We start from the raw sequence: 14876 nt of genomic DNA, 5'->3' as shown, positions 1-14876 counted from the left end.
CGAGAGTTGATTTCAGAGGGGTGCATTGGGCAACTGGTGCTGTTACTTCAAACTGCTTACTACATTTTTTGTGCCCATCACTCAAAGACCTGGTCAAGGCACCTGTAGTACAGCATAACTTGATAACCTTAGGGGTCTTTCACGCAAGATGCATAAAGTGGCACGCGTTACTCTAAAAACCATTATTTTCCATGGCAAGCTCTGCACAGAGGCGCGGCACTGAGCAAAGCTTCAAAAGTCATGGCTGTGTGCCACTCAACTGCACGCGCACACCGCCACTTGTCATCAGCTGCACAATGGTCAAAGTTCAACCAAAGCAAACTTTCACAACAGCGCGTTGTGATGTACGTGCGGCCACTAGAAACAAGGTGTCAAGCTCAAAACGTGGAAGACGACAACCTGCAGAGCTGATGTAGGAGGACTAGCCAGAGAGCTCCTGTTAGTTTATACACGACAGTTTTCCAAAGAAAAATCCTTATAAATAATCTTGAAAGAAACTTTGCATATTTTGTTACCCCAAGTTTGATTTTGGTTAGATTACTTTCCATTTTGCAGTAAAAAAAATAAACAAACAAACAAAAAACTTATATTTCTTATATTAGAAAACTTTGCTATTTCTCTGTAATTAATACTTATCATTTTAAGTTAAAAAATACACAAATTCTCTGATTTCAGCTTCTTAAATGTGAAAATTTTCTGGTTAATTTTCCTAGTTTTTAAACACCTATCTGTCAGTAAACTGAACATCTCTGGGTTGTGGTCAAAATAAAATACTTGAAGGCATCACTTCTGGAAAGCACTGATCGACATTTTTCACCATTTTCTGACATTTTATAGCCCAAACAACTATTCGATTAATCAAGAATAATTGATAGAGTAATCAATTATGAGAATAATCATTAGTTGCAGTCCATATTTGGAAGAGTTTTTAGTGGGCTCATAATTTGTTATGGTGTGAATAGCCTTGAAGAAACCCTTTCACAGAGGTGGTGAGTTCAACCACCCTTCCCATAATGAATTACTTTGATTTGGCGTGGTCATGAGAGAGATTGCTCAAATTTTACCCATGGCCAGATCAACTATTTGTTACAATTCTTTAGAAGAAAGTGCACACTGTTAAGTTCAGGAACTCCAACCCTTCTGGAAATCCTTGGATAAGAGGTGTATTAGAACACATAAGAATTGTTTTCCTGATGAGAACATTTTCACATTTGCCACATTAACGAACATTCTTGCAAGACTTTGCACCTGTGTAAAAGTGAATGGTCATCAATCAATCAATCAATCAATTTTTTTTTATATAGCGCCAAATCACAACAAATAGTTGCCCCAAGGCGCTTTATATTGTAAGGCAAGGCCATACAATAATTATGTAAAACCCCAACGGTCAAAACGACCCCCTGTGAGCAAGCACTTGGCTACAGTGGGAAGGAAAAACTCCCTTTTAACAGGAAGAAACCTCCAGCAGAACCAGGCTCAGGGAGGGGCAGTCTTCTGCTGGGACTGGTTGGGGCTGAGGGAGAGAACCGGGAAAAAGACATGCTGTGGAGGGGAGCAGAGATCGATCACTAATGATTAAATGCACAGTGGTGCATACAGAGCAAAAAGAGAAAGAAACAGTGCATCATGGGAACCCCCCAGCAGTCTACGTCTATAGCAGCATAACTAAGGGATGGTTCAGGGTCACCTGATCCAGCCCTAACTATAAGCTTTAGCAAAAAGGAAAGTTTTAAGCCTACTCTTAAAAGTAGAGAGGGTGTCTGTCTCCCTGATCTGAATTGGGAGCTGGTTCCACAGGAGAGGAGCCTGAAAGCTGAAGGCTCTGCCTCCCATTCTACTCCTACAAACCCTAGGAACTACAAGTAAGCCTGCAGTCTGAGAGCGAAGCGCTCTATTGGGGTGATATGGTACTACGAGGTCCCAAAGATAAGATGGGACCTGAGTATTCAAAACCTTTTAAGTAAGAAGAAGAATGTTAAATTCTATTCTAGAATTAACAGGAAGCCAATGAAGAGAGGCCAATATGGGTGAGATATGCTCTCTCCTTCTAGTCCCCGTCAGTACTCTAGCTGCAGCATTTTGAATTAACTGAAGGCTTTTTAGGGAACTTTTAGGACAACCTGATAATAATGAATTACAATAGTCCAGCCTAGAGGAAATAAATGCACGAATTAGTTTTTCAGCATCACTCTGAGACAGACCTTTCGGATTTTAGAGATATTGCGTAAATGCAAAAAAAGCAGTCCTACATATTTGTTTAATATGCGCTTTGAATGACATATCCTGATCAAAAATGACTCCAAGATTCTCACAGTATTACTAGAGGTCAGGGTAATGCCATCCAGAGTAAGATCTGGTTAGACACCATTGTTTGCTAGATTTGTGGGGCCAAGTACAATAACTTCAGTTTTATCTGAGTTTAAAAGCAGGAAATTAGAGGTCATCCATGTCTTTATGTCTGTAAGACAATCCTGCAGTTTAGCTAATTGGTGTGTGTCCTCTGGCTTCATGGATAGATAAAGGTGGGTATCATCTGCGTAACAATGAAAATTTAAGCAATACCGTCTAATAATACTGCCTAAGGGAAGCATGTATAAAGTGAATAAAATTGGTCCTATCACAGAACCTTGTGGAACTCCATAATTAACTTTAGTCTGTGAAGAAGATTCCCCATTTACATGAACAAATTGTAATCTATTAGACAAATATGATTCAAATCACCGCAGCGCAGTGCCTTTAATACCTATGGCATGCTCTAATCTCTGTAATAAAATTTTATGGTCAACAGTATCAAAAGCAGCACTGAGGTCTAACAGAACAAGCACAGAGATGAGTCCACTGTCCGAGGCCATAAGAAGATCATTTGTAACCTTCACTAATGCTGTTTCTGTACTATGATGAATTCTAAAACCTGACTGAAACTCTTCAAATAGACCATTCATCTGCAGATGATCAGTTAGCTGTTTTACAACTACCCTTTCAAGAATTTTTGAGAGAAAAGGAAGGTTGGAGATTGGCCTATAATTAGCTAAGATAGCTGGGTCAAGTGATGGCTTTTTAAGTAATGGTTTAATTACTGCCACCTTAAAAGCCTGTGGTACATAACCAACTAACAAAGATAGATTGATCATATTTAAGATCGAAGCATTAAATAATGGTAGGGCTTCCTTGGGCAGCCTGGTAGGAATGGGGTCTAATAAACATGTTGATGGTTTGGATGAAGTAACTAATGAAAATAACTCAGACAGAACAATCGGAGAGAAAGAGTCTAACCAAATACCGGCATCACTGAAAGCAGCCAAAGATAACGATACGTCTTTGGGATGGTTATGAGTAATTTTTTCTCTAATAGTTAAAATTTTGTTAGCAAAGAAAGTCATGAAGTCATTACTAGTTAAAGTTAATGGAATACTCAGCTCAATAGAGCTCTGAGTCTTTGTCAGCCTGGCTACAGTGCTGAAAAGAAACCTGGGGTTGTTCTTATTTTCTTCAATTAGTGATGAGTAGAAAGATGTCCTAGCTTTACGGAGGGCTTTTTTATAGAGCAACAGACTCTTTTTCCAGGCTAAGTGAAGATCTTCTAAATTAGTGAGACGCCATTTCCTCTCCAACTTACGGGTTATCTGCTTTAAGCTACGAGTTGTGAGTTATACCACGGAGTCAGACACTTCTGATTTAAAGCTCTCTTTTTCAGAGGAGCTACAGCATCCAAAGTTGTCTTCAATGAGGATGTAAAACTATTGACGAGATACTCTATCTCACTTACAGAGTTTAGGTAGCTACTCTGCACTGTGTTGGTATATGGCATTAGAGAACATAAAGAAGGAATCATATCCTTAAACCTAGTTACAGCGCTTTCTGAAAGACTTCTAGTGTAATGAAACTTATTCCCCACTGCTGGGTAGTCCATCAGAGTAAATGTAAATGTTATTAAGAAATGATCAGACAGAAGGGAGTTTTCAGGGAATACTGTTAAGTCTTCTATTTCCATACCAGACTACAACTCTGCTTCCTGGTCCCAACCCTGGATAGTCACGGTTTGGAAGATTTAAGAAAATTGGCCAGATTTCTAGAAATGAGAGCTGCTCCATCCAAAGTGGGATGGATGCCGTCTCTCCTAACAAGACCAGGTTTTCCCCAGAAGCTTTGCCAATTATCTATGAAGCCCACCTCATTTTTTGGACACCACTCAGACAGCCAGCAATTCAAGGAGAACATGCGGCTAAACATGTCACTCCTGGTCTGATTGGGGAGGGGCCCAGAGAAAACTACAGAGTCCGACATTGTTTTTGCAAAGTTACACACCGATTTAATGTTAATTTTAGTGACCTCCGATTGGCGTAACCGGGTGTCATTACTGCCGACGTGAATTACAATCTTACCAAATTTACGCTTAGCCTTAGCCAGCAGTTTCAAATTTCCTTCAATGTCGCCTGCTCTGGCCCCCGGAAGACAATTGACTATGGTTGCTGGTGTCGCTAACTTCACATTTCTCAAAACAGAGTCGCCAATAACCAGAGTTTGATCCTCGGCGGGTGTGTCGTCGAGTGGGGAAAAACGGTTAGAGATGTGAACGGGTTGGCGGTGTACACGGGGCTTCTGTTTAGGGCTACGCTTCCTCCTCACAGTCACCCAGTCAGCCTGCTTTCCCGGCTGCTCGGGATCTGCCAGGGGGGAACTAACAGCGGCTAAGCTACCTTGGTCCGCACCGACTACAGGGGCCTGGCTAGCTGTAGAATTTTCCATGGTGCGGAGCCGAGTCTCCAATTCGCCCAGCCTGGCCTCCAAAGCTACGAATAAGCTACACTTATTACAAGTACCGTTACTGCTAAAGGAGGCCGAGGAATAACTAAACATTTCACACCCAGAGCAGAAAAGTGCGGGAGAGACAGGAGAAGCCGCCATGCTAAATCGGCTAAGAGCTAGTAGCTACGCTAACCTAGCGGATTCCTAAAAACACGCAAAGTGAATAATGTGTAAATAATTTAGAGGTGATTCAGCAGAAGGAGTGCTTTAGTTAAGGCACGTAAAGATTACACTGGGAAACAAATCGTAATCTAGATAACTAGATCAATCTAACTGCGCAGATTAAACAGCTAACAGATACAGAAAAACACCGCTGTGCTCCGGAACAGGAAGTGATACAATACCGCAGTAAGAGCCAACCACCAGTAGAGGCAAGCAAACTCTTCATCAGAAGAGTTTACCAGATTAAATATGTATGGTTCACCACAAGAGCAACTGGTTAATCCTCCACTACCCTCCACACCCCCAAAATGACCAAAAATAAATAAATAACCTTAAAAAATATACTTATGCTGCTCTAGACAGCATATGATCTGTACACAGGTGAGATAAAGTTAAACATTTGCCATGATGATGGGAAGATTATAGTATGGAGACACAAGACGATGCCCAAGAGCTGAAGCGCATCATTCTTTTACAAAGACCAAGGTACTCCTCTAACCTGAATACAGTTAAGCAGTGTTTGACTTGTTGAAGACAAAACTGAGGAAAAAATACCCCAACAACAAGCAGAAACTGAGGATGTCTGCAGTCTGCAACTGACCATCATGGAAGAAATCCAGAGTCTGCTGATGTACTTAAGAATTCAGGCAGTAGTGGAGAACAAGGGATTTGCAACAAAGTGTTTAAAAATGGAAAACTTATGATATGTCAGTTTGTACAGTATGTTTTGTCCCTTTAAAATGAGAGCACCAAATGTAATAAGTAAAGCCTGGGTCCCACCGAATAATGAAGGATGAAGAAGGAGCCACGCATGGGTGTGGAGTGATTATTTGAAGAATGACCCATGTTTTCAATCTAACACGTATCCACTACTAAGGCGCCTCTCTGTACCCCGCACGTGTCACGTAGAAGCCACAACCGATAGGTCATTAGAGCCTCGAATGGCTTGTATCAGCCACGCTAAGCCATGCTAAGCCACGCTAAGCCACATATGAGCCACGCAGTGCTGTGTAGCGTGTTGTTATCAAGCTATAAAAAACATTAAAAATAGTTACCTTAAGGTGTTCAAAATATATTCCACATGGAGCAAGGAAAGAGAGGAAAAAAAAAAGTGTCCAGATAAAACAGTCCTCTGTGATTCCAGAAGTGAATAGAGGTGTTTTCAGCATCCAAGGTTTGGCAGAAAATGATTAATCCGCTACAAAATAATTATTTAGATTATTTATATAGAGTCCAGCGCACAGAGCAGGTGGAATTGTGTTGCAAGAGGAGAGCCGCTCCAAAAATAGCCTCTCAGGTCCTGCAAAACTGCCAGGCACACGGATAATGGGCTTTTAGCAGACTCGTAATCACCACGCAAATGCCTCTAAGCCATCGCAGTAACTCGTACACAAACTGCACCACTCTGTTGTTGCTAAATTTTGAACTTTTTGAAATTAGCGCCACGCTCAGAGAGGAGCCTCGTTAACTGAAGATAATGCGTCTAAGGGCCACTCAGAGCCATGAAACTCCCACGATAGTTGAAGAAACCTTCTCGTAGCAAAGAAAGCATGCTGCGTGGCTCCTTCTTCATCCTTCATTATTCGGTGGGACCCAGGCTTCACTCCAATATTTTGTGATGGACAACTGAGGTAACAAACCCTTTTTTGAAATGTCTAAACATTTAAACACTGACTACATTTGGCATTTCTGGTAATCTTTGTAGAGATGTGGTAGGTATAGTCACATCTTTTATGAGAGTCTTATTAAACAGTTTTTGCAAAGTCCAAAGATAGGTTTTATTATGGGGATGTATTCCTGCTGTCTGACCTCCAGCAAGTGAGAGGTGAACCGTGGCCTCTGTCCAGGCCATTAGTCAGACACAATCACACAGCTTCATAGCAGATTAGTCTGCTGTATTAGGACTTAGAGTTCTATTAATGTAATCTCTCTGTTTTAATGTGCCCTGGGTTTACGGACTTACATGTGCGCACACTTACACTTAAATTCATATATGCACACGCACATACAAATTGCTTGGGTTATAGAGTTCACAATCAATGGATTAAGGTCAAATTTAAACAGTAGCTTAATGGATGAAACACTGACTTATTCTAACAGTATGCATTGTGAACAAACATACATATATGCATTTAGTCATCGTACCAGTTTTCTCTGTGACATTATACGTCTTTATGTCTTGAACCAAATGTTGTGTATTTCTCAGTAATGACTGTATGCTCTGCATTCAGGGCTGATGAGATTGAAATGGTGATGACAGACCTGGAAAGAGCCAATCAGGTAATGTACTACCACTACATAATCTTAACTTTGTCAGTTTGGACAGTTCTGTGTAAAAACAATTATATAAGCATCTGAACATTTCAATTTAAAATAGTTGTGTTTTATACTAGGAAAGAACTGTTCCTCAAACATCAATAAATTACCATTAAAACAAAACCATCACATAAAATAACAGTATAGATATTTTTATGCAAGTATTGATATAAAATGCAAATATGTTCTGCACTTGTGAAGTATTGCCTTGTATAAAGGAATAATGACTTGATGATCACTCTTAAAGCTGTTGTTTGCTGTACATATTTATTTGACACCTTCTCTGCCCATCCAGCCGAAATAAGCCCCCTAGCTTGTCCTCTGCCCTTGTGTTGTAAATATTCCGGTGGTATCTGTTAATGTCATTGTTGTTAACGTTCATTATTAGCCCAAGAGGGGTAGCATAGGCATGTAATGTTAATATTGGCCGCAGGGTTAGCACTCGAACTATAATGCCACACACACATACATATTCACTATTCACACTTCTGATTTGAGGTTTACAGAGGATGACTGCGTGGCCTGCAGCTCAGACACAGACTTTTTATACGCTTTTATAAGGAGAAAATGGAAAACAGGATTTTTCTTGAGCGACGAGCAGTCTAACTCCCACCCAGGCAACAACAGTTCTCAATGTGGTTGCAATTAGAAACACTTTGGAATCAGCTCCCTGTAACTCCTAATGATGGCAAGTTGGCTGCTGTTTTAAATGATTCCCAACTGGAGCGTAGCGGTTTGGTCATAAATGTGAAGCCCTGGATATCTTCTAATTTCTAAAGACTACTTCATTTTTCTTTTTCACTACTCCAGTTTTTTGTGTCTTTGCTTATAGTTAGAGAACACACAGCATGCATTGATCAGTAAACAGACCATGAAAAATCCACTGTAAAAGAAGCAGAGATGACACTAGCATCACAATGTGACTTGATATGTGGTTTTAAAAATGACAATTGCAAATAACTACATTTTTTTTAAAACTTCATTTTTCTTCACCCACTAATTTGGAGATGTCTCATTAGGTTGCATCGTTGTGAGGTCCACTGCAGCCACTTATGCTCGACTGCCATTTAAAAAATGGATGTCTGTAATGTGGTGCTGGGTGAGATTCACAGTGCGTTCTGAGCATATTCAAAATACGCACTGAGACTCTTGCCTCTGTACTCACTAGGGGGGATGATCAATCCAAATTCTAGCAATTTATCAATCTGGGCTCGGGCTTCACGATATTTGGAAAAATTGACATTGTGATTTTTTTTTTTTTTTTTTTGCCAGTGGCGATATATATTGCGACATATGATATCATACATGATTTTTCAGGATACACTGAAAACGCCTGAAAACCCTGTACATATGCCAGGCCTGAATGTGGCACTGTAATGCTTCCACTGTGGAATTGTTTTGTGGAACTTCCACACAAACCGGTAAGATCACCGGGGTAAACAGCTAGTCAATGTAGCATCAGAAGCTACAACTTTCTAAAGCGACACAGTGAGTAAAATAAAGCCTTTTAAGAGAAAGAGGGTCCATAGTGATCATCTGAAATAGACTTACTGCGTATTTAAAGTGAAGCAGTGTATTCGTGTATTTAAAAAAAACACATCGCTGTGTTAATCAAGTTTACCTATTAAGAAAATACCTTTATTTGGGTATGATCAAAGTTTTAATCAACAAGGTGAACAACAGATTTATCAATGCAGCTTTTGCGGAAAAGCTGCATGCCAGAACCCAGTTTTTCACAGGCTGTGTTCATGTTCACATGCAGCCTGTCCGGTGACTGGATTAAAGCTCCAAAATTGTAATGACGTGAAAAAATAAATAATTACCCGGGAATTTGGAGAGTAGCAGGAAAAAGACCAGAAATTTCAAAGTGGCAACTGAGTACCGTATTTCCCAGACTATAAGTCGCACCGGAGTATAAGTCGCACCAGCCACTTTCAGGCCTTCTCCGTTGTCTTGTTAAGTTATCAGTAATGTTGAAATTTTAATTTTTCTATGTCGCAGGAACAGTCACACAAGCCTTGAGTGCCCTCTCGTGAGCTGCATTTTACCTATGGATATGTTTGTATTTTGCAGACCACATTGCAAGCCGTAATGTATCTCCCCCTCTAGCTGCCACCTTATCGTGGTGGGGGAGTTTGCGTACCCGGATGATCCTAGGAGCTATGTTGTCGGGGGCTTTGTGCTCCCTGTAGGGTCTCCCAAGGCAAACAGGTCCTAGGTGACGGGTCAGACTAAGGGCAGTTCAGAACCTCCATGACCAGTAAAAAATCAAGGGCCGAGACGTTGCTCGGTATGGCGGAGCCGGGGCCCCACCCTGGAGCCAGGCCTGGGGTTGGGCCTCGCGCGTGAGCGCCTGGTGGTCAGGTCTTAGCCCATGGGGCCCGGCCGGGCTCAGCCCGAAAGAGCGACGTGGGCCCGCCCTCCTGTGGGCTCACCACCTGCAGAGGGGGCCATGGGGGTCAGGTGCAGAGAGGATTGGGTGGCGGTCAAGGGCGGGTGGCCTGGCGGCCCGGTCCATGCTCACAGCCCCTGGCTGTTGGGACGTGGAATGTCACCTCGCTAGGGGGGAAGGAGCCTGAGCTTGTGCGGGAGGTTGAGAGATACCGACTAGAGATAGTCGGGCTCACCTCCACGCACAGCTTGGGCTCTGGTACCCAACTCCTGGAGAGGGGCTGGACGCTTCATTTTTCTGGCGTTGCCCACGGGGAGAGGCAGAGAGCTGGGGTCGCATTGCTTATTGCTCCCCACCTCAGTCGCCATGTGTTGGAGTTCACTCCGGTGAACGAGAGGGTCGCGTCCCTACGCCTTCGGGTCGGGGACAGGTCTCTCACCGTTGTCTCGGCCTATGGGCCGAGCAGCAGTGCAGAGTGCCCGAGCTTCCTGGAGTCCCTGGGAGGGGTACTAGATAGCGCTCCAACTGGGGACTCCATTGTTCTCCTGGGGGATTTCAATGCCACGTGGGCGGCGACAGTGAGACCTGGAGGGGGGTGATCGGGAAGCAGCGGCAGAGCTTCTCCCAGATCACGGGGGAGGTTGGAGACATGGAGTCCGAGTGGACCATGTTCTCCACCTCCATTGTCAATGCGGCCGCTCGTAGCTGTGGTCGCAAGGTCTCTGGTGCCTGTCGCGGCGGCAATCCCCGAACCCGGTGGTGGACACCGGAAGCAAGGGATGCCGTCAAGCTGAAGAAGGAGTCCTACTTATCTTTGTTGGTAGGTGGGACCCCAGAGGCAGCTGACAGGTACCGGCAGGCCAAGCGTGCCGCAGCCCGTGCGGTCGCAGAGGCAAAAACTCAGGTCTGGGAGGAGTTCGGGGAGGCTATGGAGGAGGACTATTGGTCGGCCTCGAAGAGATTCTGGCAAACCGTCCGACACCTCAGGAGACGGAAGCAGCTGTTGACCCTGACTGGGGATGTTGTCGGGCGGTGGAAGGAGTACTTCGAGGATCTCCTCAATCCCATCGTCACGTCTTCCGAAGAGGAAGCAGAGACTGGGGACTCAGAGGCGGACTCATCCATTACCCAGGCCGAAGTCACCGAGGTGGTTAGAAAGCTCCTCGGTGGCAAGGCTCCTGGGGTGGATGAAATCCGTCCTGAGTACCTTAAGTCTCTGGATGTTGTGGGACTGTCTTGGCTGACATGCCTCTGCAACATCGCGTGGCAATCGGGGACAGTGCCTCTGGATTGGCAGACTGGGGTGGTGGTCCCTCTGTTTAAGAAGGGAGACCGGAGGGTGTGTTCCAACTATAGGGGGATCACACTCCTCAGCCTCCCCGGTAAGGTCTATTCCAGAGTACTGGAGAGGAGAATTCGACCGATGGTCGAACCTCGGATTCAGGAGGAGCAGTGTGGTTTTCATCCTGGTCATGGCACACTGGACCAGCTCTACACGCTCCATCGGGTGCTCGAGGGTTCATGGGAGTTCGCCCAACCAGTCCACATGTGTTTTGTGGATCTGGAGAATGCGTTCGACCGTGTCCCTCAGGGCACCCTGTGGGGAGTGCTCCGGGAGTACGGGGTCCGGGGTCCTTTGCTAAGGGCTATCCAGTCCCTGTATGACCGCAGCAGGAGCTTGGTTCGCATTGCCGGTAGTAAGTCAAACCTGTTTCCAGTGCACATTGGCCTCCGCCAGGGCTGCCCTTTGTCACCGGTTCTGTTCATTATTTTTATGGTCAGAATTTCTAGGTGCAGCCAGGGTGTAGAGGGGGTCTGGTTTGGGAACCACAGAATCACGTCTCTGCTGTTTGCGGACAATGTGGTTCTGTTGGCTTCGTCAAATCAGGACCTTCAGCGTGCACTGGGGCAGTTTGTAGCCGAGTGTGAAGCGTCCGGGATGAAAATCAGCACCTCCAAATCCGAGGCCATGGTTCTCGACCGGAAAAAGGTGCTTTGCCCTCTTCAGGCCGGTGGAGTGTCCTTGCCTCAAGTGGAGGAGTTTAAGTATCTCGGGGTCTTGTTCATGAGTGAGGGACGGATGGAGCGTGAGATCGATAGACGGATCGGTGCAGCATCTGCAGTGATGCGGTCGCTGTATCGGACCGTCATGGTGAAGAGAGAGCTGAGTAGGGGGGCAAAGCTCTGCTCACACTGATATCCAAGTGTTGAAGCTGTTTTGTTAGCCCTCCCGGAATAACAGCAAGCACCGTGTTCGTCTGCTTCACACGCTGTTTCACAGTCATTGTCTGGGTGAGGTGAGGAATACGCGTCCAATGTTCTGTTCTCTGATTGGTTATCGCGACCAGCGTGACCTATAGGGCGGCCGCCATACTACAGTGCCCATGATGCATTGCATTTCCGTTTCCGGTGGCCATTTTAAAACATAGTGCGACTCTGTCACGTGAAATTGTTTTATTACGGTAAATTAATTGAGAATCTACTGGTATATTTTTCATTTATAAGTCGCTCTGGAGTATAGGTCGCACCCCTGGCCAGAACATGTAAAAAAGTGCGACTTATAGTCCGAAAAATACGGTAAATAGTAAAGGATTATTAACCGAGCATGAGGTCTCTATGGGAAAATATCAGACCGAGGGTCTGATATTCCCGTACAAACTGAGCGAGGTTAATTTGAGCTTTACTTATTTTTTAAACATATTGCTATTATTTTGAACACAACTGTATTGTACTGTATTAGCAGACATCTGTGCGTTAACCCTTTGCACCGAGAAGATATTTTCTCAATTTTACCATACCTTCAGTAATTTCCCTTTAATGTACATGTATATAATATCATGCCCATGTGTTACATATATAAATGTTAAGAACAATCTCAACTTTCTGATTGTGAGGCATATATTTGTCTTGTGTGGTTGTGCTTGGAGACACTGTGCATAGTGCAACTGTCTGTTGCATCTGTTGCAGTTGTACAGGTTTATTGTGGACTGCCATAATGCCACTGTGTTTTATCAGATGATGTTTGTTTTAGGAACCATGCTTTGCTGTTACAGTAGAGGTCCAGCCTCAGAAGGCATTTTCCTTGTCTTGTTCAACAAGGAAATCAGAAATTCAGAGTTTCTGTTTCAGAACAAATTCATTATTTGTGCTTGATGTTCTTTATCGCCACACAGTGTACTGGGTATTAGTCCACACTTATTTTTCATTGTTCTTATTCTGCTTTGGTGGTAAGGTATATTTAGAACTTGTTTTTTTTTTTATTGAACACTATTTGTAAGTCTCTTTTCGATTGTATGTAAATCTTAATAGAAATTCATTATATGCTTTGCAGAGGAGTATCTAGCTCATTATATTTCATTAAGATGTTTAATATTGACATAATGATCATTTTATCACCACTCATTAAATCTACAGAATATTCCCCAAAAACATTAAGTTACTGTTACTGTAAAGATGTTGTCTTTTTAATAACCTTAATTCTGACTTTTAATTGTTCTCTGGAGTCTGATGAAAATTGAGGTAGTCTAAGGGAGAAAATATACACAAAAAAGTACATTCTGGCATTTCAGTGAGGATTGGATTAATCAAATTTGACAGTTTAATAGTCTCCTGGGGTCTTTTTTTTTTCCTTTAGTATTTCTCTTCCTCTTCCTAACAGCGGGCAGAAGCAGCTCAGAGAGAGGTGGAGTCTTTGAGAGAGCAGTTGTCCTTGAGTAACCAATCCCAGGGGCACACCAGCCCAGCCAAGGACAACCCTGACATGGTAACACATTTCAGTGTTTCACTGATTTATGGTATGTCTGACAAAGGGGTATTGATAGATTTAAGATCAGTTTCTGCTTTTATATATATATATATATATATATATATATATAATATATATATGTATGTATATATATATATATATATATATATATATGTATATATATGTATGTATATATATATATATATGTATGTATATGTATATGTATATATATGTATGTATGTATATATATATATATATATATATATGTATGTATATATATATATATATATGTATATATATATATATATGTGTGTGTGTGTGTGTGTCATAGATCTCTCAGTCTGTTTCAGTACACACAAATATAATTACAGGGAAGAGTACTGACTGTCCCAATGACACTCATTGACACTACAAGCCACAGAAGATCATTCTTGAAAAGGCAGGCAGTTCACAGAGTGATGTATCAAAGTGTATTTATGAAATTTTGTCTCAAAGGGCAAAGTGTGGTAGAAACAGATGCACAAGCAACAGAGATGACCACAGCCTTGAAAAAATTGTCAAGCAACGCCGCTTCAAGAGCTTGAGGACCTTCATGTGGAGTGGGTCTAGGCTGGAGTCAGTGCATCAAGAACCGCTACCATGCACAAACATGTCCAGGAAATGGTCCACAAGTGTTGCATTCCTTGTGCCAAGCCACTCCTGAACCAGAGACGATATCAGATGCATCTTACTTGGGTTAAGGAGAAAAAGAACTGGACCACTGCTTTGTGGCCCAAAGTCCTCTTTACAGATTTACAGATTACAGAAAATTTTGCATTTCATTTGGAATTCAAGTGTTTTACCAAGTTGAAAGTCAACCCAGCCCTCTACCAGGAGATTTTAGAGGGCTTCATACTTATAAATGAACAAATGATCAGTGGACTGCATTAGGATTGCTCATTTCAGTCTAAGCCAGACACTCAGTTCGCTTTACAATGATGCCTTACTTTCACACATTCACTCATAATTCTGACCGGAATGTAAATTGATGAAAAAGATGTAAAGGAAAATAGGACTTTACTTAACAGAGTAAGCCACTATCGTATTTGGCCTTCAGGAACAGCCAGTGGAGATGACATCCCACTCAAATCTGGAGGCCGAGCTTAGGGCCAAAGAAAGAGAGACTGCCCAGCTAGTGGAGGATATCCAGAGACTGCAGGTCAGCCTGACCAAACTGAGAGAGACCACCAGCTCCCAGATTACACAGCTGGAGCAGCAGCTCACTACCAAGACTGCCATTCTTAAGGTACCTTGTAGCCACATTGGGCAGCATCTTTTCTGGCTTTGTAACTTCTGGTCACTCCTGTAACTGTAATTGCATATTAACTCTCTATTTTCTACTCTATTTTGCTCATTAGAATTTGAATCTTGGAACATTACATTTTATTGTACAAAATAATTTTCTGTAATCTTCTC

General features: G+C 42.9%; 1 protein-coding gene across 3 annotated transcripts in view; it reads left to right on the top strand.

Moving 5' to 3' along the window:
• cux1b (cut-like homeobox 1b) overlaps positions 1-14876 on the top strand; it is a 237115-nt gene that overhangs the window by 181996 nt on the left and 40243 nt on the right. For all 3 annotated transcript variants that reach the window (XM_034168318.1, XM_034168316.1, XM_034168317.1), the window contains exons 9-11: positions 7200-7248; positions 13335-13439; positions 14518-14706. In XM_034168318.1, coding sequence (XP_034024209.1) covers positions 7200-7248; positions 13335-13439; positions 14518-14706 — 343 coding nt within the window. The remainder of the gene's footprint in view (positions 1-7199; positions 7249-13334; positions 13440-14517; positions 14707-14876) is intronic.

This window comes from Thalassophryne amazonica, chromosome 4 (genome assembly GCF_902500255.1).
Source record: "Thalassophryne amazonica chromosome 4, fThaAma1.1, whole genome shotgun sequence".
Classification (NCBI taxonomy): Eukaryota; Metazoa; Chordata; class Actinopteri; order Batrachoidiformes; family Batrachoididae; genus Thalassophryne; species Thalassophryne amazonica.
Note: the sequence above shows the minus strand (reverse complement) of the source record. Positions and strands in the feature narration are given on the sequence as shown.